Source organism: Anolis carolinensis, unplaced genomic scaffold (genome assembly GCF_035594765.1).
Source record: "Anolis carolinensis isolate JA03-04 unplaced genomic scaffold, rAnoCar3.1.pri scaffold_8, whole genome shotgun sequence".
NCBI lineage: Eukaryota > Metazoa > Chordata > Lepidosauria > Squamata > Dactyloidae > Anolis > Anolis carolinensis.
Genome location: NW_026943819.1, coordinates 30624082 through 30651083, shown reverse-complemented (window position 1 = coordinate 30651083; position 27002 = coordinate 30624082). Strand labels below are relative to the sequence as shown.

The 27002-nt window shown below is 43.8% G+C and overlaps 1 protein-coding gene and 1 long non-coding RNA gene across 6 annotated transcripts; one reads left to right on the top strand and one right to left on the bottom strand.

Annotated features, from left to right (window-relative positions):
* Nucleotides 1-935: 935 nt before the first annotated feature.
* On the bottom strand, nucleotides 936-8408 carry LOC134293468 (uncharacterized). Its single transcript, XR_010000420.1, has 3 exons — nucleotides 7659-8408; nucleotides 3356-3457; nucleotides 936-2327 (listed from the first exon to the last, which is right to left on the bottom strand). It is a non-coding gene; the product is annotated as an uncharacterized LOC134293468 (long non-coding RNA).
* On the top strand, nucleotides 3307-26617 carry LOC103277501 (tetraspanin-15). 5 transcript variants are annotated; one of them, XM_062961093.1, is made up of 8 exons: nucleotides 3307-3548; nucleotides 11225-11410; nucleotides 17811-17885; nucleotides 20077-20172; nucleotides 20278-20391; nucleotides 20528-20575; nucleotides 21693-21809; nucleotides 25953-26617. In XM_062961093.1, exons 2-8 carry the CDS (start codon nucleotides 11345-11347, stop codon nucleotides 26328-26330), a joined length of 894 nt encoding a protein of 297 aa, XP_062817163.1. In that variant the 5' UTR covers nucleotides 3307-3548; nucleotides 11225-11344; the 3' UTR covers nucleotides 26331-26617. The 5 variants fall into 5 exon arrangements, with proteins under 5 accessions (XP_062817163.1, XP_062817164.1, XP_062817160.1 ...); XM_062961094.1 differs by lacking the exon at nucleotides 3307-3548 and adding an exon at nucleotides 8719-8951; XM_062961092.1 differs by lacking the exon at nucleotides 3307-3548 and adding an exon at nucleotides 9620-10074.
* The last annotated feature ends 385 nt before the right edge of the window (nucleotides 26618-27002 follow it).

Genomic DNA, 27002 nt, shown 5'->3' with positions numbered 1-27002 from the left:
TTTTAAGGGAGAAAAAGCAGTGTATTATGATGATGATGATGATGATGATTATTATTATTATTATTATTATTTAATGGCATTCTAGCCAGGAGGACTTTCTATATTTCTGCATTTTCCTAATCCAAGACCAGCTAATGAATAAAGATATCCCATATTCAGAGGAGAGAGCTGTGGCCTCGTGGGCAAAGTGTGGCCTTCCAGCTGTGGAAGAGCTGCAGATCCCAGCATTCTTCACATTGCAGGACGATAGGAGTTGCAGTCCATTTGGAGAGATGGCTGTTGCTTCGCCTCCAAAGACTTGCATGGGATGCAAGAGACGGACACGGAGAAGGGCAATTAAATGGTTCCCCAACACAATTAATTGTGTTGGCTCCTGTGGTTGTTGTCGTCCTCCTCCTTCTCCGTATTGGCCTCCCTGGTTGCTCCAGCAATGTAATTAACACATTGAAATGAATAGGAGCTTATGGCAAAGAGCTGGCTTGCAACCAGAGTCCAGAGGCAGGCTAGGAAACATCTGCTAGGAAAACACAGAGCGGTTTAATTACATATACAGTATATGCGTATCTATACATATATATCTATATACGAGGGATATCCGGAAAGTAGATTACGTTTTGGAATTAAAAATGAACAAAGTATAGGAGAAAACATTTACCGTATGCAGTTGAAAGCCACACCCAAATACCACTTCTCAACATAGTCGCCATTCAAATCTAGGCACTTATCATATTGATCAATGAGCTTGGCAACTCCTTCCCCACAAAACTCTGCCGCTTGTGTCCTCAACCAGCCAGTCACCCCTTTCCGCAGCTGCGCATCGTTGGCAAAACGCTGCGTTGAGGACACAAGCGGCAGAGTTTTGTGGGGAAGGAGTTGCCAAGCTAATTCATCGCTATGATAAATGCCTAGATTTGAATGGCGATATGTTGAGAAGTGGTATTTGGGTGTGGCTTTCAACTGCATATGGTAAATGTTTTCTCCTATACGTTTTGAAGGCGCAAGCGGCAGAGTTTTGTGGGGAAGGAGTTGCCTAGCTCATTAATCGCTATGATAAGTGCCTAGATTTGAATGGTGACTATGTTGAGAAGTGGTATTTGGGTGTGGCTTTCAACTGCATATGGTAAATGTTTTCTCCTATACGTTTTGAAGGCGCAAGCGGCAGAGTTTTGTGGGGAAGGAGTTGCCTAGCTCATTCATCGCTATGATAAATGCCTAGATTTGAATGGCGACTGTGTTGAGAAGTGATATTTGGGTGTAGCTTTCAACTGCATATGGTAAATGTTTTCTCCTATACTTTCTTCATTTTTAATTCCAAAACGTAATCTACTTTCTGGATAACCCTCATATATATAATTCATTATTTGGCAGGAGCTTCCATGTCAATGGAGCAGTGAATCCACTCCGGGTATTGGACCAAGCCTTCAAAGGCATGCATCCAAAGCAATAAACTTATTAGGATTCAGCCCTTTGGACGGGGCCCCCAGTGACACAGTGGGTTAAACTGCTGACCTGAAAGTTGCCAGTTCGAATCCATCCTGGGGAGAACGTGGATGAGCTCCCATCCGTCAGCTCCAGCTCCATGCAGGGACATGAGAGAAGTCTCCCACAAAGATGGTCAAAACATCAAAACATCCAGGCAGCGTCCCCTGGGCAACATCCTTGCAGACGGCCAATTCTCTCACACCAGAAGTTCCTCTAGTCATTCCTGACATGAAAAAAAGCACTTTGCATGGTAAACAATGAATCAACACAGATAATATATTAACTTTCAAGGCTCAATTACCTTGTTAGGAGAGGTTTTGGATGACTGCCCATTGGGAAAGTCATTGGGGTTTCTTCTGTCGTGCAAAGGCTCATCCACACTGCAGAGTTAATGCGGTTTGACGCCCCTTGGGATCCAGACTTTGCATCCCTGACAGGGACAAGTTTTGCAGGATCCGGTTCTTCCTCCTCCTCCTCCTCCCACGTTTTCCTCTTGCCATTAATATGCCTAAATTAATTACTCGTAGACCATCAGCCTTCTGGTGTAATGAGATGGACGTTGACGAATCCCTTCAGCCGGCCGTTCAAAACGGAGGGTTTTTTTAGGGCAGAAAATCAGTTTAGAGGGAAGCAATTGAGAGGGCCAGCCATCAAGACAAAGGAAGTCGGCGGAAATCGAGGAGGAAATGGACACAATGGCTGTTCACCAGCATTTCTCATCAGTTTTATTGGTTTTCAGCATGCTCTTCTGATAAATGCTTAATTCTGTTTGAACGTTTGCATGCGTGCTTTGGATTTTAATCTACAGGTTGTATGTGTTTTTAGGGTTCGCTGCTTTGAGTCTCCTTTGGGAGAGAAGAAGCAGAATAGAAGTACATAGCAGTGGGAAAATATTATTATTATTATTATTATTATTATTAGAAGAAGAAGAAGAAGAATATAAATACATTGAATCTGGATGTTATTATCATTATTATGCAGAATATAAATTCATAGAAACTGGATATATTAATATTAAGCCCCTGGTGGCACAGCGGGTTAAACTGTTGAGCTGCTGAACTTGCTGACCAAAAGGTCGGTGGTTCGAATTGGGAGAGTGGAGGGAGCTCCCGCTGTTAGCCCCAGCTTCTGCCAACCTAGCAGTTCAAAAACATGCAAATATGAGTAGATCAATAGGTCCATTCCAACGGGAAGGTAACGGCGCTCCATGCAGTCATGCCTTGGAGGTGTCTGCGGACAACGCCGGCTCTTTGACTTAGAAATGGAGAGGAGCACCAACCCCCAGAGTGTGAGTAGGTCAATAGGTACTGCTCTGGCAGGAAGGTAACGGCACTCCATGCAGTCATGCCAGTGGCCCGTCTCCTGTTCCGTGGTCTGTTCTTACTGTGGCCACTTGGTCTTTATACAGATTTCTCAGGAGACAGACAAGGTGACTTGGTCTCCCCAGACCACCAAGAACATGCCACAGTTTATTATGATCCACACAGTCGAAGGCTTTAGAATAGTCAATAAAGCAGAAATAGATGTTTTTCTGAAAATCCCTGGCTTCCTCCATTATCCACCGGATATTGGCAATTTGGTCTCTCGTTCCTCTGCTTTTTCTAAACCCAGCTTGTATATTGGTATACTTTAAATTGTGTACTAAAGCTTTTCTTTTAAGTCGCTTTGAGTCCCCTTTGTGTAAATAAAGCGGGGTATACATATAACAACAACAACAACAACCAGGGACTGAAAGCAGACATTGCATTTGGATTAAATGCAATCTCTTTTTCTCACTTTGAAGAAAGGAAATGCCCTTTTGCAATCACATGGCTGCAATGCTGCAAAGAGAAATCCTCCTGTATTTCCTGCCAAGGTCCCTTCAGGGCCTCACCTGCGCCAAATGAATGGGAATTGCCTCCAACAACAGGTGAGCTCCGGCTCTTGAGGTGGACGAAGCAGGTGCAGGAATCAGTGATCCAGGCTGGAAATCTCCCTTGCAAAGAAAGCAAACGGAGGGCTTCATGGAGCAAGCGGTGAAACAAATGAGTTGCAGAAGCCTGTTCAGCCCATGATAAACACTGAAGGTAAGCCTTTCATTGCAAAGGTGTATCTGGCAGAATTGTTCCTACTGTTTGTATTTAATTCTGTTTTGGTGTCTGCATATTTTAAATTCTTCTTGGTTGGTGTTGGCCTTGTGTTGGCTTCCTTCTTAACAGCTGTAAACATTTCCTTACCTTGATGTAAGCATTTCTCTTATCACTGTCACAGTTCTTATCACAGTTTACCAGACAGGTCAACTATTTCAGGTCTCATTAACAGGTTTTGATTGCAATTCAGCAAGCAGGCAGTTTGTCATTGCAGGCCTTAATCTTTTTGAATGTGTCTTCAAAATTATTAGCTCTCATTCATTCCTCTTCCATACAGTTCCATTCAAACAATACATACAGTAGAGTCTCACTTATCCAACACTCACTTATCCAATGTTCTGGATTTTTATAGTCAATGTTTTCAATACATCGTAATATTTTGGTTCTAAATTCGTAAATACAGTAATTACAACATAACATTACTGCGTATCGAACTACGTTTTCTGTCAAATTTGTTGTATAACATGATGTTTTGGTGCGTAATTTGTAAATTAAGCACCCCTGTTGTGTGAGAAGGGCGGGATATAAATATTGTAATAAATAAATAAAATAAAATCATAACCTAATTTGATGTTTAATAGGCTTTTCCTTAATCCCTCCTTATTATCCAACATATTCGCTTATCCAATGTTCTTCCGGCCCGTTTATGTTGGATAAGTGAGACTCTACTGTAATATCAAATCAGTACTTCGCATTTTTGTCACATTGCTTCTGTTAAGACTGCCCATCTTCATTACAATTCTTGTTCCTGTGACCATTTCCTCTTTGATGTATATAGCAACAGGGTTTATTCCCATCCCAAGTTGTTCTTTCACAAATATGCAGCAATTTATCAGCTACCTCATGTTTGAATATTCATACCGTGCACTTTGTCCAGTCCGTTTTTTATAACTTTTCTGTGTTTTAGTCATATTTATTAATGTCTGCTATTTTACCTGTATATGTTAATGTTTGATTTTTATAATTGCACTTGTTTTTGTTTATTTGATGTGTTTTTATCTGGGCTCGACCCTTGTAAGCGGCCCCGAGTCCCTTCGGGCAGATGGAGGCGGGGTATAAAAATAAAATAATAATAATAATAATTATTATTATTATTATTATAAATGCACACACCTTTCTTGCCTCCTCCTTCGCCCAGTGCGCGCCTTCCAGTGCTTAGCTTGTGCTTTTTATCACTGTATTTAAAATATGCATTGATTGATTTATTTAATTCATAATTAATTATTAAGGGGTGCTTTGCTTGTGCTTTTGGTGCACAAAAGCAGAAGGGGGTTGGACTAGATGGCCCAAGGGGTCTCTTCCAATCCTCTTTATTATTATTATTATTATTATTATTATTATTATTATTGACAGGAGGACACAGTATAACACAGCAAACGAGATGTCTATGCTGGATTTCATATCACAAAATCACAAGTTGAACACTTCCCAAGCATTTAGGATTGTGTGATGATTTATTATTATTATTATTATTATTATTATTAGCGGTATTATTATTGTTGGGTAATGTTTAAATTTTTATAATTGTGCATGTCTCTTATCTATTGTTGTGTTTTATATTGCTATTGTTTTTATTTGGGCTTGGCCCCATGTAAGCCGCCCTGAGTCCCCTTTGGGGAGATAGACGCGGGGTATAAAAATTATTATTATTATTATTATTATTATTATTATTATTATTATTATTATTATTATCCAAGGGTGCTTGGATTATGTTTTGGTGCACAAAGGCAGAAGAGGTTGAAGTAGATGGCCCAATGGGTCTTTTCCAACCCTGTGTATTACAGTATTGTTGTTGTTGTTGTTGGGTGGCTATCTGCCAGGGGTGCTTTGATTGCGTTTTGGTGCACAAACGCAGAAGGGGGTTGGACTAAATGGCCCAAGGGGTCTCTTCCAACCCTCTTTATTATTTTTATAATGATGATGATCATGATTAACATTGAGGCTATATTTATTCCCATTTTGTTTTTTCAAAAATAAACTTCAAAATAAGATCTGTGCAGTGTGCATAGGAATGGTCTTTGGACCATAATAAAATGTCAATTGATGGATATTATGATTATTATTGACCTCCGGAGGCTTTGTTTCCAAATATGAAGAGGAAATGAGCAGGGCCCGTGGTGCCTGGCGTGGCGTGGCGTGGCGTGGCTGGCCTTCTTTCTCTTTCCCATCTGCTCCTGTGAGCAACCTCCTTTCTTCTCGCCACAAAGAGGCCGCCGGCATTTTAATTAAGGCATTCCTCGTTTGCCTTTTTCTCCCCCTCTCTCTTCATCTTCCAAACAATGGCGGAGGGAAGGGGACGGTTGCCGGAACAAAAGGCCCAGCGTGGCATTAAAAGGGATGCAGATCATTCTGTCTCTGCAATAAAAGGCTTGCAAGCTGCTTCCCCACATCATACGTTTTGGGCCTCTAGCTATCTATATCTCCACATCTATCTTCTACGAGGGTTGAATGAACTGCGGCAGGTCCTGGCTTGTTCAGTAGACTCTCCTCTATAGTTAGTTCCATGTGGCAGGAAACCTTAGCATTGAACGGTTGTGTTGTTAAAGTGCAAAGTATGGAATCCCGCTCAGACAGGGAAGCCTTAGCATTGAACGGTTGTGTTGTTAAAGTGCAAAGTATGGAATCCCGCTCAGACAGGGAAGCCTTAGCATTGAACGGTTGTGTTGTTAAAGTGCAAAGTATGGAATCCCGCTCAGACAGGGAAGCCTTAGCATTGAACGGTTGTGTTGTTAAAGTGCAAAGTATGGAATCCCGCTCAGACAGGGAAGCCTTAGCATTGAACGGTTGTGTTGTTAAAGTGCAAAGTATGGAATCCCGCTCAGACAGGGAAGCCTTAGCATTGAACGGTTGTGTTGTTAAAGTGCAAAGTATGGAACCCTGTTCAAACGGTCAGTCAATGCAACTTAAGCAACGTGCAGTCACTGAATTCTTGACAGCAGAAGGTATCACCCCAAAGGAGATTCATCCGAGAATGCAAGCTGTTTGTGGTGATTGTGTTGATGTGAGTCCTGTGCGTCGTTGGGCGAGTAAGTTTAAAGATGTTGAGGTGGGAATATCTGACTTGCATGAGAAACAAAGAGTTGGATGTCCTGTGACAGCAACCACTGAGTTTCACAAGCAAAAGGTGGACAGATTGATTCAGGATGATCGTTGTATCACTCAGAGTATTTCAAGCCTAATTGGCATTTCACAAGAACGTGTGGGTCACATGATTGCTTTGCTTGGCCATTGGAAGATCTGTGCACGATGGGTCCTGTGAGACGCCAGTTGCGGAAACAGAGTGTCGACTTCTTCCGTGACGGCTTCAGAAAACTTGTTCATAGTTGGCAGAAATGTATCCAATTGCCTGGTGATGATGTGGAAAAGTGAATAGTGGTAGATAAAGAGCACGTTCTAAGGGTTATTTCTGCGTTTGATTTATTAAAATATTCCCATCCAAACCCAAGTAACAAAGGTGGAGGCATTACTTTTCATTCAATCCTCATATACACATAATAAAAACGAAAAGCTTCTTTGTCTCGCCAGGCACACGGATCCACAGGCAGCCACTGGCCAGTACCAATATCTGCTTAATGGGACTCAGTATCCGCGCTTCGGGTTTCGCTATCTGCAGCCAGTTCAAATTGCTGTATTTCATATGTCACAGCATAGGAGGAATGCTGGAAATAACACGTGTGTATATATCTGTCTACAGATATATGCGTTTGGCAGGGGAACGTAAATCCCATCTCTGACAATTAAGTTGTAAAACGTAGTTATGTCGTCAGAGACAGTTTATTTTCCCCTGCCAAATGCATACATCTGTACATATATGCACATATACACACATGTGTACATACACACATACATATAGACACACAGGCATATACAGACATGTACATATACGCACATATACCTATAGACACACACAGACGTATACACATATACATATATTCACAGAGACCTATACATATATACGCACATGTCGCTATATATATATGCATATTTACACACATATATGCACACATATATACACATACACAGATAGATGTACACACACATACATACCATCTTGTGAGGTTTGCTGGAAACCAGGCAAGGGAGGTCCAGAGAAGGAAAGGACTCTTGCCTGGTGGGGGCAGGTGTGGATGTTGCCATTGGCCTCCTTGATTAGCATTGAATGGCCTTGCAGCTTCAAAGCCTAGCTGCTTCCTGCAGGAGGAGGGAATCATAAAATCATAGAGTCATAAAGTTGGAAGGGACCTCACGGGCCATCCAGTCCAATCCTTTGTTGGGAGGTCTTAGCTGGCCCTGATTGTTTCCTGTCTGTGAAAACAGTGGAATTCCAGACAGGAAACGATCAGGGCCAGTTAACGCCTCCCAACAAAGGATTCCCCAAGGCAGCAACCAGCCAGGCTTTGAAGCTGCAAAGCCATTCAATGTTATGATGTGCACTTTGCTATTCTACTATTACAACCTCACTGTTTTTAAATTCTGTGTTTTTAATAAGTGTGTTTTTATTCTTTTTGGTTAATGTGCAAATATTACAATTGGTGCATGTTATTGTTTATTGATGTATTGTATATTATTGTTTTGTATTTGATATTTCTGTGAGCTGCCCCGAGTCCCCTCCGGGGGAGATGGAGGCGGGATACAAATGAACTTATTATTATTATTATTATTATTATTATTATTATTATTATTATTATTATTAATCAAGTCGTCCAGTTGCAACATTCACACTTGCCTCCAGCGGACCAGAGTTCTTTCTTTCTTTCTTTCTTTCTCTTTCTTTCTTTTTCTTTTCTTTCTTTTTCTTTCTCTCTCTTTCTTTCTCTTTCTTTCTTTCTTTCTCTTTCTTTCTTTCTCTTTCTTTTTCTTTCTTTCTTTCTTTCTCTTTCTTTCTTTCTTTCTTTCTTTTTCTTTTCTTTCTTTCTTTTTCTTTCTTTCTCTTTCTTTCTTTCTTTCTTTCTTTCTTTCTTTCTCCCTCCCTCCCTCCCTCCCTCCCTCCCTGGACATTATTATTCCACAGATACTTCCTTAGTTTTCCAACAGACCTACAACCTCTGAGGATGGCTGCCATAGATGTGGGCGAAACGTCAGGAGAGAATGCTTCTTGGGACATGAACAGAGCGCGGAAAACTCCGAGTGAGAGTGGGCGGGGCTTGCGGCGGAGGGGGCGTGTCCTGCCCTTCCCGTTCCCTGTGCCTGTGCCTGTGTCTGCGCGGGGTCTTAGTGCCCGTCGGTGCCTCCGCCTCCGCCTTGGCCGCCATGGGCTGGAGGGGCCTCCGCGCCGCCGCCGCCTCCCCCGCCTACTTCTGCCTCAAGTTCTCCCTCTCGGCCTACGCCACGCTCTTCGCGGTAGGTAGAGGGAGGAAGAGGAAGAGGAAGAGGAAGGAGGGAGGGAGGGGCAGGGAGAAAGAGAAAGAAGGAGGGAGAGAGGAAGAAAGGGAAGGAAGGAAGGAGAGTCAGAGACAAACAGGAAGGAAGGAAGGATAGGCAGGGTGAGAAGAGAGGCAGGAAGAAAGAAGGAGGGAAGAGGAAGAAAGAGAAAGGAGGGAAGGAAGGAAGGAAGGAAGGCAGAGAGAAAGAAAGGGAGGGAAGGAAGGAAGGAAACAAGAGGCAAAGAGAAAGGAAGAGGGAGGGAGGGTGGAAGAAAGGCAGAGAGAAAGGAGGAAGGAAACAAGAGGCAAAGAGAAAGAAAGGGAGGAAGAAAGGCAGAGAAAGGAAGAGGAAGAGAGGAAGAGAGGAGGGGCAGGGAGAAAGAGAAAGAAGGAGGGAGGGAAGGAAGGAAGGATAGGCAGGGAGGGGAGGGGAGGAAAGAGGCAGGGAGAAAGAGAAAGAAAGAAAGAAAGAAAGAAAGAGGGAGGGAAGGAAGGCAGAAGGAAAGGAGGAGGGAGAGAGGAAGAAAGGAGGGGCAGAGAGAAAAACAAAAAGAACGAGGGAGGGAGGGAAGAAAGATAGGAAGGGGCAGAGGAAAAGGAAGGAGGGGGGGAGGAAGGAAGGGCAGAGAGAGAGAGAGGAGAGAGAAAGGGAGGGTGGGAGGGAAGAAAGGCAGCCAGAGGAGTGAAAGAAGGAAGGGAGGAAAGGCAGAGAGAAAGGAAGGAAGGAAGGAAGGGAGAAAGAACCAAGAAAGAGAAAAATGGAGGGAAGAAAGGCAGAGCAAGAGGAGGGAAGAAGAAAGGAAGGAGAGGCAGAAAGAGAGAGAGAGGGTGATGGAAGAAAGGAAAGAAGGAAGGAGAGGCAAAGAGAAAGAGAAAGGGAGGGAGGGAGTGAAGGAAGGAAGCAAAGGCAGAGAGGAAGGGCGGGGTCCTTGAGCCAAGGCTACCGTGTGTGTGTTGTTGCCAGAACCCTGGGAGTTGCAGTTTGCAAGGCCCGCCTCCTTCCCTGCCAAAGAGGGTCGGCAGATGGGCCGAACTACCAGGATGCCATGTAATTATCTGCCCCCCCATTTCTCCAACACTGGTTGAAACTGCGCTAAAAGGTCAGTGTAGACGTGCCCAAATAGTAGGACCAGGTTGTATTCATATTACAATATAAAAACACAATGTCTTTATAGCAGGCACGGGCAAACTTCAGCCCTCCCTCCAGCCGGTAGGCTGTTAGGAATTGTGGGAGTTGGAGTCCAAAACACCTGGAGGGAGGGCTGAAGTTTGCCCGTGCCTGCTTCCTAATGAACTTAACCTGAGGTTGATTCCAGACTCTGAAAGGAGCTGTCCAAGGTCTGTTTCTGCTCCAAGTTTGGGGAAAATGAACAGGTTGCAAGGAAAGCAGGCGTCTGTCTGATCACTCGAGTCTCCTTGTGGAGAGAAAAAGCAGGGCATAAATAATAATAATAATAATAATAATAATAATAATAATAATAATATTTATCATGTCAGAAGCGAACTGAGAGTACAATTGTAATGTACAGTAGAGTCTCACTTATCCAAGCCTCTGGATAATCCAAGGCATTTTTGTAGTCAATGTTTTCAATATATTTTGGTGCTAAATTCGTAAATACAGTAATCACAACATAACATTACTGCGTATTGAACTACTTTTTCTGTCAAATTTGTTGTATAACATGATGTTTTGGTGCTTAAATTGTAAAATCATCACCTAATTTGATGTTTAATAGGCTTTTCCTTAATCCCTCCTTATTATCCAAGATATTCGCTTATCCAAGCTTCTGCCGGCCCGTTTAGCTTGGATACGTGAGACTCTACTGTATTTAAAAACACAAAGTTTAAAAACTGGGCAATTGACCAGTAGCTGGCCCCTTGGAATGAGTGCCTTTATCAGCCACGGATTGAGGTTCCGGGATTTAGCCTGCCACTTTTGGACTCTCGCTTGCTGAGGTGTTCCTGCGAGTATTTCTGTGGATCATAGAAAACTATTTCTTGATTTAAGGCATTGACATGCTGGTTGATACCAGAACAGGATGGGCCGGAGATGTCACTGCCTTGGTCTTTTCATGGCTGTTATTTCTAGCTCCCCTTCTTGCTTGATGGTCAAGCAGTGCTTCTGGTCAGTCAGGGCACGGTCCAGAGTGGCTCCCAGGTGTTTTGTTGTGCTGCGATGATGCTCCAGTGGGATTCCTTCCCAGGCCGCCGTCCTCATATGCCGGCCTTTCTCCCTCTGTGTTGTTGCAGCTGATTGGCCTTGTGGTCCTGTGCGTGGGCATTTACGCCGAGGTGGAGCGGCAGAAGCACCGGACGCTGGAGGGGCTCTTCCTGGCCCCGGCCATCCTCCTCCTCCTCCTGGGCCTCACCATGTTCGCCGTCTCCTTCGTCGGGATGGTGGGCTCCCTCCGCGACAACCGCACCATGCTCAAGACCGTAAGGGCAACACACACACGCATGCACACACGCATGCACACACATGGCCCCTTTGGGCTGTAGCCCTGGCTGGGAAATCTTGGCCTAAGAGGGTGAGGGTGATGAGACCAGACACTCGGGCCTGTGTTATTATGGCGGGCGGCACATGAGCCAACAGTGTGATGCAGCAGCAAAACAGGCCAATGTGGTTCTAGCCTGCATCAAGGAGTATTGTGTCTACGGAAGTCTCTCTCTCTCTCTCTCTCTCTCTATATATATATATATATATATATATATCCTGTGCAAAAGGGATGTGGATGTCTCGGGAGACTCCAAGCTACGCATGAGCCAACAGTGTGATGCAGCAGCAAAACAGGCCAATGCGATTCTAGCCTGCATCAAGGAGTATTGTGTCTAGGGAAGTCTATATATATATATATCCTGTGCAAAAGGGATGTGGATGTCTCGGGAGACTCCAAGCTACGCATGAGCCAACAGTGTGATGCAGCAGCGAAACAGGCCAATGCGATTCTAGCCTGCATCAAGGAGTATTGTGTCTAGGGAAGTCATTTTATATATATATACATATATATATCCTGTGCAAAAGGGATGTGGATGTCTCGGGAGACTCCAAGCTACACATGAGCCAACAGTGTGATGCAGCAGCGAAACAGGCCAATGCGATTCTAGCCTGCATCAAGGAGTATTGTGTCTAGGGAAGTCTACACACACACACACACACATATATGTAGTCTGTGCAAAAGGGATCTAGGAGTTTTATTAGCAGACCCCAAGATGAACATGAGCCAACAGAGTGATGCAGCAGCAAAACAGGCCAATGCGATTCTAGCCTGCATCAAGGAGTATTGTGTCTAGGGAAGTCTACACACACACATACAGTAGAGTCTCACTAATAATAATAATAATAATAATAATAATAACTTTATTTTTATACCCCGCCTCCATCTCCCCGAAGGGGACTCAGGGCGGCTTACATGGGGCCAAGCCCGAATAAAAACAGTAGCAGTATAAAACACAGCAATAGACAACAACTTGCACAATAAAAAAAATAAAAAATAAAAATAAAACATTAGCCAATAAAAAACAAGAACTAATAAAAACATGGATTAAAACTGAGAGATTGTAAAAGTAGACTGGGTAAAGTGCACCATATAAATATTGTAGACACAAGGTGACTGATAAAGTGCTGCAAATTCTGGAAGCGCAAATTGGGATGGGAATAGACCCTGTGTCTATATCGAGTTGACAAAGGTAAAAGGTGCAAACCGGTACAAGAATGGTCACAGATTCAGATTGCTTCTGGATGAGCAATCTTTATCTAAAGGCTTGAGTAAAGAGCCAGGTTTTCAAGCTCTTTCTGAATGCTACCAGGGTGGGGGCTTGCCTGATTTCCCTGGGGAGCGAGTTCCAGAGCCGGGAAGGGGGCCACCACGGAGAAGGAAGGCCCTCTCTCTCGTCCCCACCAACCGTGCTTGTGACGGAGGTGGGAGCGAGAGGAGGGCCTCCCCCGACGAACGAAGAGATCGTGCAGGTTCGTAGGGGGAGAGGCGATCACTAAGGTAGGAGGGTCCCAAACCGTTCAGGGCTTTGTAGGTGATCACGTGCACCTTGAATTGGGTCCGGAAGGTGAACGGCAGCCAGTGGAGCTCCTTAAGCAGGAGGGTTGACCGCTCCCTATAATTTGCTCCAGTTAGAAGCAAGGCTGCCGAACGTTGAACTAGTTGGAGTTTCCGGGCCGTCTTCAAGGGCAGCCCCACGTAGAGTGCATTGCAATAGTCCAGTCTCACTAATCCAAGCCTCGCTTATCCAAGCCTCTGGATAATCCAAGCCATTTTTGTAGTCAATGTTTTCAATATATCGTGATATTTTGGTGCTAAATTCATAAATACAGTAATTACAACATAACATTACTGCGTATTGAACTACTTTTTCTGTCAAATTTGTTGTATAACATGATGTTTTGGTGCTTAATTTGTAAAATCATAACTAATTTGATGTTTAATAGGCTTTTCCTTAATCCCTCCTTATTATCCAAGATATTCGCTTATCCAAGCTTCTGCTGGCCCGTTTAGCTTGGATAAGTGAGACTCTACTGTATATATATGTAGTCTGTGCAAAAGGGATCTAGGAGTTTTATTAGCAGACCCCAAGCTACGCATGAGCCAACAGTGTGATGCAGCAGCAAAACAGGCCAATGCGATTCTAGACTGCATCACGGAGTATTGTGTCTAGGGAAGTCATCATCATCACATATATATATGTGCAAAAGGGATGTAGATGTCTCAGGAGACTCCAAGCTACGCATGAGCCAACAGTGTGATGCAGCAGCGAAACAGGCCAATGCGATTCTAGCCTGCATCAAGGAGTATTTCCCCCGTGTTGCTGCTCTTTCCCCCTTTGTCCTTGCTCCCCTTTGAGTGACACGGGGGAAATCTGTATTTCAAAAGGATATTTAATCAGGTCTTCTCCGCTCCACCGATGGCCCTTTTTGGCATTTCAGCTTCTTGGAATATTCTGCCTGGGTTTCCTTACAGTAATGTGAGATGAAAGGGACGCGAACCCTTCCCAAATATGAATATGGATTTATTGTAATGATTCCAAATGTGGCTGAAACGCCTTCTGTGTCGGAAGCCCCTCTTTAATTCATTTTCTGCCTAAAACCCAGAGATTTGGGGTAAATAGCTTTGCTTCAGGGAACATATTACTAACCTAATTTCATAGTGTTTATATATATATATATATATATATATATATATATATATATATATATATAAAATTTATTTCTCTTTTGCTATTCATCAGCAACCACCAAATCAAATTGAAACCTTGGTATGTTTGAGCTAAACAGTTCATCTAGCAAAAGGCATTGATCAATAATGGGTGCATTTCCCTCTATTTGTTTACCATATATACTCGAGTATAAGCCGACCCGAATATAAGCCGAGAAAATATACTGTATATACTCGAGTATAAGCCTAGTTTTTCAGCCCTTTTTTTAAGACTGAAAAAGCCCCCCTCAGCTTATACTCAGGTGAGGGTCCTGGTTGGCTTATATTTGGGTCAGCTTATACTCGAGAATATATGGCACATTTATTATTTTTCTCTATTATTATTGGTATTATTACATTTATTATTTTTCTCTATTATTGTTGCTACTATTACATTTATTTTACTCTATTATTATTATTATTAAGAATGCATTTATTATTTCACTCTGATTTTATTATTATTGCATTTATTATTTTACTCTATTTATTATTACATGTATTATTTTCCTGTATTTATTATTATTATTATTATTATTATTACATGTATTATTTTACTCTATTATTATTAAAATATTGAAAAAGATGAGAATAATGATTTGATCAGAGTCGGACAGTCTTATCTTAAATTTGAGCTTTATATAAATATTCAAAAACATTTAACCTACTGATGCCTCAGTTAATGTAATTTTTTTGGTATCTATTTTTATTTCTGAAATTTACCACCCTTGGCTTATACTTGAGTCAATGTTTTCCCAGGTTTTTTGTGGTAAAATTAGGTGCCTCGGCTTATATTCGGGTCGGCTTATACTCGAGTATATACGGTATCTGGGTTGTTGCGAGTTTTCCAGACTGTCTGGCCATGTTCCAGCAGCATTCTCTCCTGACATTTCACCCACATCTATGGCAGGCATCCTCAGAGGTTGTGAGGTCCGTTGGAAACTAGGCAAGTGCTATATACGAGGGTTGAATGAAAAGTAATGTCTCCACCTTCGTTACTTGGGTTTGGATGGGACTATTTTAATAAATCAAACGCAAAAATAATCCTTAGAATGTTGCCACTGGCCAGCTTGATTAGCATTGAATGGCTTTGTAGCTTCAAAGCCTGGCTGCTTCCTACCTGGGGGGAATGCTTTGTTCAGAGGTGTTAGTTGATTGATTCATGTGCAGAATTTGTCTGTTTTCAGAGTGTTTGTCCTCGGCAGAATCCTGCTTTCAGTTGCGTTGTTTACGTTTGTTGGTGTCTCTGGGGAAGTCGCAGATCTTCAGGTTGACAGCCCATGCATTTTGCATAGGATTTTGTTTTGTGCGAGGAAGGCTGAGCGGTTGCCAGCTCCTTCCTCTGGAAAACAGCCTGGGGTTCCTTGGCAGGCCTCCTTTGGGACTGCAGATCCCAGCACCCCCCAACCAGCATGGATTTCCTAGTTTCCTTTGGCCAGGAAGGATCAGAGATGATCTGGCCCATTCCTTCCTCTGAAAGCAGGTGGTTGTAACATTGGTGGTCTCCCATCCAAGTGCTTACCAAGACTGGCCCTGCTTAGCATTTTTTGGGACTCCCCTCTGTCTGTGCATTCAGTCCTCTTGCACATTGATCTGTGATCCATGGCGATGTCAAGAGTGTACTAGGGTTTTCTTCTGTTAGTTATATAATGTACTATTTGATAGATGGCAATCAGACTTGGACAGCAATGGCTCCCAAAGTGACCCATTTAAGGTGGAATCAAGTGTCAAAAAGGGATGATGTGTTATTGCCCCAACCTTATTTTTCATCTTCAGCGCTATGTTACTTTCTCTTGTTGATGGGAAGCTTCCCACGGAGTGGAAATCATCTATCGGACAGATGGCAAGCTAGGTAAACTCAGAAGATTAAAAGCCAAAACCAAGGTCACCACAACATCTGTTATAGAACTCCAATATGCCGATGATAATGTAGTCTGTGCACATTTAGCAGAAGACCTACAACATCTGTAGTTATGTTGATGATAACGTAGTCTGTGCACATTCAGAAAACCTACAACATCTGTTATAGAACTCCAATATGGTGATGATAACGTAGTTTGTGCACATTCAGAAGACCTACAACATCTGTAGTTATGTTGATGATAACGTAGTCTGTGCACATTCAGAAAACCTGCAACATCTGTTATAGAACTCCAATATGGTGATGATAACGTAGTTTGTGCACATTCAGAAGACCTACAACAGCTGTGATAGAACTCCCATAAGCTGATCAATTCCTCTGTGAACTGTGTGCCGTAGCCGTAGGAAAGGGTTAAGGGAGAGGCAGCGGGCAGGGTTACGCAAATTAAGGGACCCTGGGATGTTCATACTGGAGGAAAAACAACATGTAGGGTGAAATTGTCCCCGCATGAATGCCTTCACTTGGGTGGGGGGCAGAAGGTGTTTGTTGAGGACACGGGCAGGGCTCTTGGACATGTTTTCATCGCTCGCTGTGGCCTGCAATGTCACTGGAAGGAGGTCATGGGTGTCTCCTGCCCAGTGGTCACTATAGGGGTTTGTGGAGTCTGGAGCCTGTCTGTCTAAGTCACTTTTATCATGTGCATAGATTTGAAAAACTGGGGAAAAGGAAGAAAGCCAGCCATCAAGGCACAAGGGAGGCTGCTTCCACCTGGCTGCTCTGACTCAGGCTGCCGAGGCTGCTTTACCTTCCCTTCCTTTGGATTAAAAAGGGGGAAAGGATTCGGGGCGAAGGAGAGATCTGGGCGGGCAACGACTCATCCCATGACAGGTTGACAGCCAAAGGAGTTTGCAAAACGCCCAGAAAGAGTCAATGTGAGATGGTTTTTTTCCAAATCCTGGCTAGGACTGGCGTTCTTACACATTGCAGACACGTTCTCCTTCCCGGAAGAGAGGGATTTCTTCCCGCTCAGATTGAATTTGTACCGTGTGTGTATTGATGTTCTTCTTTTTTGAATGACATGCACCAGTATAGATGGCATCGTGGTTTGGAGGCTGGACTTATGGGTGCATTTGACGCATTTTGGCATCACTTGACAGCCTGGGAGTTATAGTTCCCCAAGGTCTTGAGCCTTTTCTGCCAAAGAGCAGCTCAGTTCTGCTCTGTTTGTTATGCAGACAGATTTGAAAGGGAAGGGTAGTGGGCGGGGTCATGCAAATTCCACACCAATGGAGAACCCTGGGATGCCTGCCTGTGGTGGAAGAAAAAGCAAAATCTAAGATGAAATTATCCCCAAATGCGAGCATTCCTTGGGTGGGGGGCTGTAGTGTTTGGGAAGGACTTTGGAAGGGGTTGGGATATATGTTCATGGCGCTCGCTGTAACCGTAATGTCAGTGGAAAAGAGTGACTTGGTGGCTCCTCAGAACTGGGAACTATAGCTGTTTGTGGAGGCTGGAGGAAGGCTGTGTGAGTTTTAGATAGGTATAAATATAGAGATAGAGATAGATACAGATACATAGAAGTGTTTGTTTATGCATTACCATAGATACTTGAGTATAAGTCGAGCTGAATATAAACGGCAGGGGATTCCTTCCTAGGGATTTGCGGGGTCCTCCAATGCAACTCTGTTGCAACTTTCTAGGGAGTGGGGAGGTCTTCCAGTGCGGGCTCAACCGATGCCTTAATGCCTGTTTTTCCTCCCCGTGTCCTTCCTAGTTCTTCTGGGTTCTGTTGACCATCTTCATCATTGAGATGCTGCTGCTGTTTATTGAGATCATCTTCGAAAAACAGGTGCGGAGGCTTTTTCTCAAGGGAACATCTATCTATTGTGCTGAGACTTTGGGGTTTCCTTTTTAAATTGCCACCCTCTTCTTTCTTATTTCTATTTCTATTGTGGATTTGGATCTTGTGCGGCACTTTATGTCTCAATCAAGAGATAAAAGTGTTGTTGTTGCTGTTATTTGCAGTCAGTTAACTCAGAAAAAAAGGGAAGATGGTTGCAGATAGTTTTATTTCATCTTGTGAGTCACTTTGTGCCTCAATCAACAAATAAAAGAGGGATTTAGTAATAATAATAATAATAATAATAATAATAATAATAATAATAATAATAAAAGGCCACCCTACTGAGATCTGCATGCATCATCCGAAATACATCACACAGTCCTAGACACTTGGGAAGTGTTTGACTTGTGATTTTGTGATACGAAATCCAGCATATCTATCTTGTTTGCTGTGTCATAATAAAATAAATAATAATAATAATAATGTATGCAGTGTTTTCTCAAACTCTGCTCCCAAAACCATTGCAGCTTGTATTTGTTGCAATTCCCCAAAATCATCTCACCCAACCCTTGCAATGCCTGCGTTTCAAGTTTGTATTGAATTGTGGATTGGTTTGTTTGTTCTAATTCCCCCCCCTTCCCAAGGCGTGGGCCTTTTGTGCGTTATTAGCGCACGCTCTGCCTCTTTCGTGCTGGGTGCGCTTGTGGCCTTTGGGTGCCTCCCCCCCCCCCCCCATTTGCTGTTCTTGCGCTTACTCTTCTGCCTTTCCTTCTCTTGCTTTTGTCAGCTGAGCCCCACCCCTGCAATTTCCTTGTCAGTGTTCATTAAGCCTTCGGTGTGTTTTCAAAGCCAAGGCTTTGGGGCTTGGGCTTGGCAGAAGGGCCAGAAGTGCCTTTGGGGCCACGGAGATGCCCAAGGGGGCAAAGGGGAGGGGGCTGCCCTTCGACGGGGGGGGGGGGGGGCTTGCGCTGGGCAAACCTCCCCCCCTCCTCCTCCTCCCCCTCCCCCTCTTTCCCTCTTTCTCACTAAGTGAAGCCAGGTGCATAATTAAATTAAATTATCCAAAAGCAACTGCTTAAAAATTGAAAAGCAGAACGCTCACCCTGTCCTCCTCCTGAGCATCGTCGTTCAGAAAGGAAGGGAAAATAATCTCCCGGCAGGATCCGTGTTGGCTTTGCAGCAGCACATAAATTATTATTATTATTATTATTATTATTATTATTATTATTATTATTATTATTATTGGCTCAGTTTTGCTTTGGAAACAATGCATGAATTATTATTATTATTAATATGGATTCTCTGTTTGCTTTGAAAACAACACATGAATTGTTAGTATTATTATTATTATTGTCTCATTGTTTGCTTTGGAAACTGCACATGAATTATTATTATTATTATCATCATCATCATATCATTGGCTCTATTATTAATACTACTACTACTACTACTAATACTAATAATAATAGTAATCCATGTTTGGAAACTGCACATGAATTGTTATTATTATTATTATTATTATTTTGTATGACACAGCAAACAAGATAGACATGCTGGATTTCGTATCACAAAATCACAAGTCGAACACTTCCCAAGGGTCTCGGACTGTGTGATGTATTTTCGGATGATGCGCGCAGATCCCAGACGGGTGGCCTTTTGCAGCTGGCAGATCCTGATTTTGTCAATGTCTATTGTTTCCAAATGCCGGCTGAGATCTTTTGGCACGGCACCCAGTGTGCCCATCACCACCGGGACCACCTGCACTGGTTTCTGCCAGAGTCTTTGCAGTTCAATCTTGAGGTCCTGATAGCGGCTGAGTTTTTCCTGATGTTTTTCATCAAAACGACTGTCACCTGGGATGGCAACGTCATTATTATTATTATTATTATTATTATTATTATTATTATTATTATGATGTATGCTGCATTTCCTCTCTACAGAGAGACTCAGAGCAGAGAGCACGGCTGAATACACTACAGTGAATGCAACATTTGCAGCGTGAGGGTCTGGGGTGCGTCTCTATCATAGAATGGATGCAGCTTGGCACACACTTTTGGGATCCTGGGAGTCGTAGTTTGGCAAGGCCTTGAGCCTTGTCTGGCAGGCGTCCACCCTCGGGTGGCAGTCCAGGGGGGCCCAGCCGCATGGGCTCTGCCGTGTGGACGGACGCCAGCGGGGCCGGTCTCTCCCGTTGCAGATGCACTCGGTCTTCCACGCCAGCCTCCGGGACGGGATCAAGCACTACTACGACGACTTGGATTTCAAAAACATCCTGGACTTTGTGCAGCAAAAGGTCGGGCCCTTCTTCCCCTCTGCAGGGCGGGACGGGGACCCCACAGAAGGGGGGGCGGGGTGGAGTGTCCGGTCTGAGACGCAGGCTGCCTTCTTGTGCCTCCAGTTCTCCTGCTGCGGAGGAGACGAGTTCAAGGACTGGCGGGTCAACCCCTACCACGCCTGCAACGGGAGCGGGGCCCTGGCCTGCGGGGTGCCCTACACCTGCTGCATCCACAAGGTGAGCCAGCCACGCCGGGACCCCCAAAGGCCATCCAGTCCGGACCCCCATCCGATCCCTCTCACAGAATCATGGGATTAGAGTTGGAAGGGACCCCAAAGGCCATCTAGTGACGCTTCCCCTTTTCTCTTCTCAGGAGAAAGTCATCAACACGCTGTGCGGATACCGGACCCTGGATAAAGAGGTGAAGAGGCCGGAGCCCCTGCCGCTCCCAAATTCCTATTAATCGGGAGGTCTTGTGTCGCCCTTAATGCTGGGATGGCAAAGAAGGAAAGAAAGAAGCCTTGCCGCTCCAGGTGTTTCCCAACCCCGGCTCCCACTGTCCCTTGCCACGGATAGGCCATGCTGGGGGGGGGGGGGGGGATGATGGGAGATGTTGGAGAAACCAGCTGGAGGGTGTGGAGTGAGTGGATGTGGGTGAACTACAACTCCCATAGGCAAGTCCCATCACCCATGGTCCTTCCCCTCCAAACAGCTCCAGGATGTAGAGTGGGCCATGGGGGCTCAGTGTGCCAAGTGTGGTCTTGATCAGTCATTGGTGGCAGTCACAGTGGTCCCAGGAAGTGAGTGAAGGTATCGCAAGTCCTATCGTTCATGGTCCACCCTCCTCCAAACCACACCAGGGTGTAGAGTGGGTCATGGGTGCTCTGTGTGCCAAGTTTGGTCTTGATCAGCCATTGGTGGGGGGTCACTGTGGTATCAGGAAGTTGAGTGAAGGTACTGCAAATCCCATCATCCATTGTCCATCCTCCTCTAAACTGCACCAGAATGTAGAGTGGATCATGGGCGTTCTGTGTGCTAAGTTTGGTTTTGATCAGCCATTGGTGGCGGTTGCAGTGGTCTCAGGAAGTGAGTGACGGTACTGCAAATCCCATCATCTATTGTGCATCCTCCTCTAAACTGCACCAGGATGTAAAGTGGATCATGGTGGCTCTGTGTGCCAAGTTTGGTCCAGTTCCGTCATTTGTGGGCGTTGGAGTGGTCTGTGGGAGACTTGGATGACGGTACTGCAAATCCCATCATCCACAGTCCCTCCTCTCCAAAACCGCACCAGGACATAAAGTGGGTAACGGGGGTTCTGTGTGCCAAGTTTGGTGCCGGTCTCTCATTCGTGGGGGTCGATTCAATGCGGTTCGAACTGCCTTGTAGGGATTTGCACTGGCTTCTCATGCCTTCTACGGTCAGTGTATTGTCAGACCATTCAGACTGCACAGAGTGATCAACGTGGCCTTATAACGCAGACATGGTCAGTGTAGGTCAAGCGTGGGCAAACCTCTCCACGCCGGCTGTTCTCTCTGCAGCGGCTGGAGCTGGTGGACACCATCCACGTCCGGGGCTGCATCCACGCGGTTGGCCTGTGGCTGAAGGACAACTTCGAAGCCACGTTGGGGATCGTGTGCTCCCTGCTGCTCCCACAGGTTGGTCTATTCATTTATTGATTGGCGGTATGTAGCTATACGTTTTTAAGGTTTTTATAATGTGTTTCATAATGCTGCCATTAGGCACCTTGATTAGCATTTAATGGCCTTGCAGTTTCAAAACCTGGCTGCTTCCTGCCTGGGGGAATCCTTTGTTGGGAGGTGTTAGCTGGCCTTGGTTGTTTCCTTTCTGGAATTCCCATTTTCAGAGTGTTGCTCTGTATTTACTGTCCTGATTTTAGAGATTATATCATTCTGTATTATTATACCACAGTAATCTATATATATAAAAGAGTGATGGCATCACAAAACAGCGGACAAAACAACAAAAGTAAACACCCCACAACCTCGAAAATTGACATCACAACCCCTCATCCATGCCTCTAGGTTGATGCAACAAAAAGAAAAGAAAAATAAATTCCTAATTAGAGGGAGAGGAATAATAGTTTTTATCCAATTGCTGCCAGTTACAAGGCTAAGCTCCACCCACTTGGTCTCCTAGCAACCCACTCAGCCCAGTGTTAATAAAATAATGATAAAAAAATAAATACAAATAATACAATAAAAAATTATAAAAAACACTAAAATAATTAATACAATAAAATACTATAAAAAATGACTAAAAATAATACAACAAAATAATAAAATATAATAAATAAAAAAGATAAGTGACAATAAAATTAATTAAAAAAATACAAATAACGTCAAATAAAAATTCCACAACAAGTTTTAACCAATACCACCACCACTTTGCCACAGCAACGCGTGGCCGGGCACAGCTAGTTATTATATATTATACTAGCTTTGCTCGGCCACGCGTTGCTGTGGCTTATGGGAATCCTTTGTTGGCCAGGTGGAATAGCAGTGAATAGCCTTGCAGCCTCAAAGCCTGGCCGTTTTCTGGAGTAGCTGGAGTTTTTTGTTGTATGAATGTAGAGACATGGATGAGGGGTTGTGCTGCCAAGTTTAGTGTTTCTGGGATGTGTAGTTTTGTTGTTTTGTCCTAGGCAGAAATTTCATTACCCTTTTATATATATAGATTTATATTACCTGCTTAGAACTGGATTATATGAGGCCCCTTCTACACAGCTGTATAAAATGCACACTGAGCTGGATTATATGGCAGTGTGGACTCAAGATAATCCAGTTCAAAGCAGATACTGTGGATTATCTGCCTTGATATTCTGGGTTATATAGCTGTGTGGAAGGGCCTTGAGTCTACACTGCCATATAACCCAGTTCAAATCAGATAATCTGTAATTTATAGGCAGTGTGGAAGAGGCCTGAGGGAAGAAGCCCTGAGCTCCATTGTCTGAGTAGGTTGCTAGGAGACGAAGTGGGCGGGGCCTACCCTTCCAACTGGCAGCAAGGGGGGAAATGGCTTTACCTGGTCCTCTAATTTGGACTTTGTTTTTCTAGGTTTTTTAGTTTGAAAGACCTATTTTGGATGACTATGTCTTTTGTGGCCAAATTTGGTGCGATTTGGTTCAGTGGTTTTGTTGTTTACTCCATAGTAAAACACACATTCCATTTTTATATATATAGATTCCAGTAGTTATACACTATTTTAAGTCTTTATCTGTTGGGCCTCATGCAAAAATCAGAAAAGGGGGGTCAGGACTGCATTCACTCCCCAGTCTTTTTCTGGGAAGAAAACCCCAGGCAGCTCTGGTTGAGTTGATGAGCCACTTTGGGGAAGCACTTCAAGCGGCTTTAATTGACTTTCCAAAGGTGCCCTGATTAATTAGTCAACCGCTCTGCAAAGCATCCTGGCCTTATTTTTGGCACAAGGGCTATTGAGAAATCACCAGGGGGGTGGGGGGTGGGGGGTGGGGGGGGGGGTCTTGGCTTTGTCTTGGTGTTTTGTTTCATTTGATTACATTGGTTGCAGGGCTTTAACTACGCATTTTTAATATCTCAATGTTTAATGATTATGTTTTATGTGTTGTCGATGTTGATGATGTTTTAATTCGCATATCGTTACGGTTTTTAACGTTAACCGCTTTGAGTCTGGCAAAAGAGAAAAGGCAGAGTATAAAGACATTTAAGATTATGCTGGAATTTATTTGAAAATAAATGGATAGGATCCTGAACTCATGCCCTTTGTTTTGGGTTAACATAAATTAGTTCAGGAAAAGAAGAAATAAATGTGTCATAATAGCAATAATCATAATACAATAGCAGTAATAATACCAACAACAATAATAGCAATAATAACAATAGTAATAATAGCAATAATAATCATCATCATCATCATATAATAGCAAAGCAGTAATAATACCAACGACAATAATAGCAATAACAACAATAATAATAGCAATAATAATCATCATCATCATAATAGCAAAGCAGTAATAATACCAATGACAATAATAGCAATAACAACACTAATAATAGCAATAATAATAATAATCATCATAATATAATAGCAAAGCAGTAATAATACCAATGACAATAATAGCAATAACAACCATAATAATAGCAATAATAATCATCATCATCATAATAGCAAAGCAGTAATAATACCAATGACAATAATAGCAATAACAACACTAATAATAGCAATAATAATAATAATCATCATAATATAATAGCAAAGCAGTAATAATACCAATGACAATAATAGCAATAACAACACTAATAATAGCAATAATAATAATAATCATCATAATATAATAGCAAAGCAGTAATAATACCAATGACAATAATAGCAATAACAACCATAATAATAGCAATAATAATCATCATCATCATAATAGCAAAGCAGTAATAATACCAATGACAATAATAGCAATAACAACACTAATAATAGCAATAATAATCATCATCATCATCATAATATAATAGCAAAGCAGTAGTAATAGTAATAATCATAATAATAGAAATAATAGCAATAATCATAATATGATAGCAGTAATGATAGCAATAACAATAAAAGAAATAATAGCAATAACAACAATAATAGCAATAATCATAATAATCATCATCATAATATAATAGCAGAGCAGTAATAATAGTAATAATCATAATAATAGAAATGGCCCATCTCTGGTGCAAACTACAACTCCCAGGATACCATACAATCTAAGTCTCGATTCCCGCCCTTTGTCTCTGGCCATTTCGGCTAATGGTTCCAGCTGCTGCGTCTTCCTTTCCCCACTTAATAGACTCTTAGATATTAAATGGAGGCAATGCCATCTAATTGACAGGGCATTTTAAACACATCCGGCATCGTTTACAAAGTTGTTTACGAGGCTGATTGGAAGCAAACAAACTCATTAGCAGCCCGTCTTTTGCAGCAAAGCCAAGACGAGGCGCGAAGAGTGTAAGCTGGATAGAATACGCATTGCCCTGGGCACGGAATTGTTTTCCATTTCTGTGCATGGAAGCTGGAAAGGAGGAAAGTCAACCCCATAAACGGGTCCAAAAGCAGCCCAGGATTGCAAGGAAAGTGGATGGAAGTGGAAGCTTCATTAGCCTTGAGTCACCACGAAGTTTGCAAGACATGAACAAAACTCTGGATGATGCATGGCTTGGAGCTGCCACATTCCCTGCATCGCCAGGAATCTGAGTTAACGCCAATTGCAAACAACAGTGGATCCGGGGACACACAGCAACTAGGAAGAGCATGGCCATCATTAAAAACTTCTTGCCTGGCAAAAAGGGGTTGGACTAGATGGCCTTTGGGTGCCCCTTGCAATGCTATGCGCCTGCAGAAGGGAGTTGGACTAGATGGCCTTTGGGTGCCCCTTGCGATGTTGCGATCCTGAAAAGGGGGGTTGGACTAGATGGCCTTTGGGTGCCCCTTGCGATGTTACGATCCTGGAAAAGGGAGTTGGACTAGATACCTTTGGGTGCCCCCTTGCAATCCTATGATCCTGGTTAAGGGATTGTGTGTCCCTTGCAATGCTATGCTCCTGCAGAAGGGGTTGTACTAGATGGCCTTTGGGTGCCCCTTGTAATGTTTTGATCCTGCAGGAGGGGGTGGACTACATAGCCTTTGGGTGCCCCTTGCAATGCTATGATCTTGCAGAAACGGGTTGGATTAGATTACTTTTGGGTCCCCTTGCAATGCTATACTGCAGAAGGGGTGGGACTAGATGGCCTTTGGGTGCCCCTTCCCACCCTGTCCTCTCCTTACAGGTCCTGGGCTTGGTGATGGCCTGGCTGTACTGGCAGGAGCTGGACGAGATGCACGAGAGCCTGGACATGGTGGACTTCAAGCGGCTGGACTTGAGCAGCTTCGACTTGGAGGCGCTGGACCTGACTGGGGCCGGGTGGTGCTGGTGCCTGCCCAGGGAGGGGGGCTACCTGCCGGTCCGAGACACCGAGGAGGAGGAGGAGGAGGAGGAGGGGGGGACCGGAGTGGACGTGGTGGGCCACGCCGAGGTGGAGGACGAAGGGCCTGGCGGGATGGACGGCGCAAGGGCCGAAGTGGCGGACGAGGCCCCGTTGGACACAGTGGACGGCGCAGAGGCGCACTTGGTGGACGACGGTGCCGTTGGCCAGAGCGTTGTATGAATGACCCAGCGTGGGTTGTCCAAAGGAGCGGCCTCCAAGGGCTGACCGGCCAAAAGCTCGAGAAGGGTCAGTGAGGGTCAGCCTGAGATGAGGGTCAGCCAAGCGCTTTGGGGCTTTTAGTAGAGCGAGGAGTAGGAGCCGTGGGTGCAGTGGGTCCGGAGGAAGGGTGTCCGTTCCGGCGCAAGTGGCCAGTGTGGCCGCAGGGCATTTCTGCTGATGGCGGGGTGTTTTTGTAAGGCAAAGGTTGGCGCATGACATTAAAGGTTCTCTTTTTTGCCCCTTTTGTACGGCCGGTTTCCGTGCACCTTTTCTTCACATCTCAAGGTACAATAGAATCTCACTTATCCAACATAAACAGGCCGGCAGAATGTTGGATAAGCAAATATGTTGGATAATAAGGAGGGATTAAGGAAAAGCCTATTAAACATCAAATTAGGTTATGATTTTACAAATTAAGCATCAAAACATCATTGGAAAAAGTAATTCAATGCGCAGTAATGCTATATAGTAATTACTGTATTTACGAATTTAGCACCAAAATATCACAATGTATTGAAAACATTGACTACAAAAATGCGTTGGATAATCCAGAATGTTGGATAAAAAGTGTTGGATAAGTGAGACTCTATGTGATGGAATCCTGGGAGTTGTAGTTTTACAGCATCTTCAGCC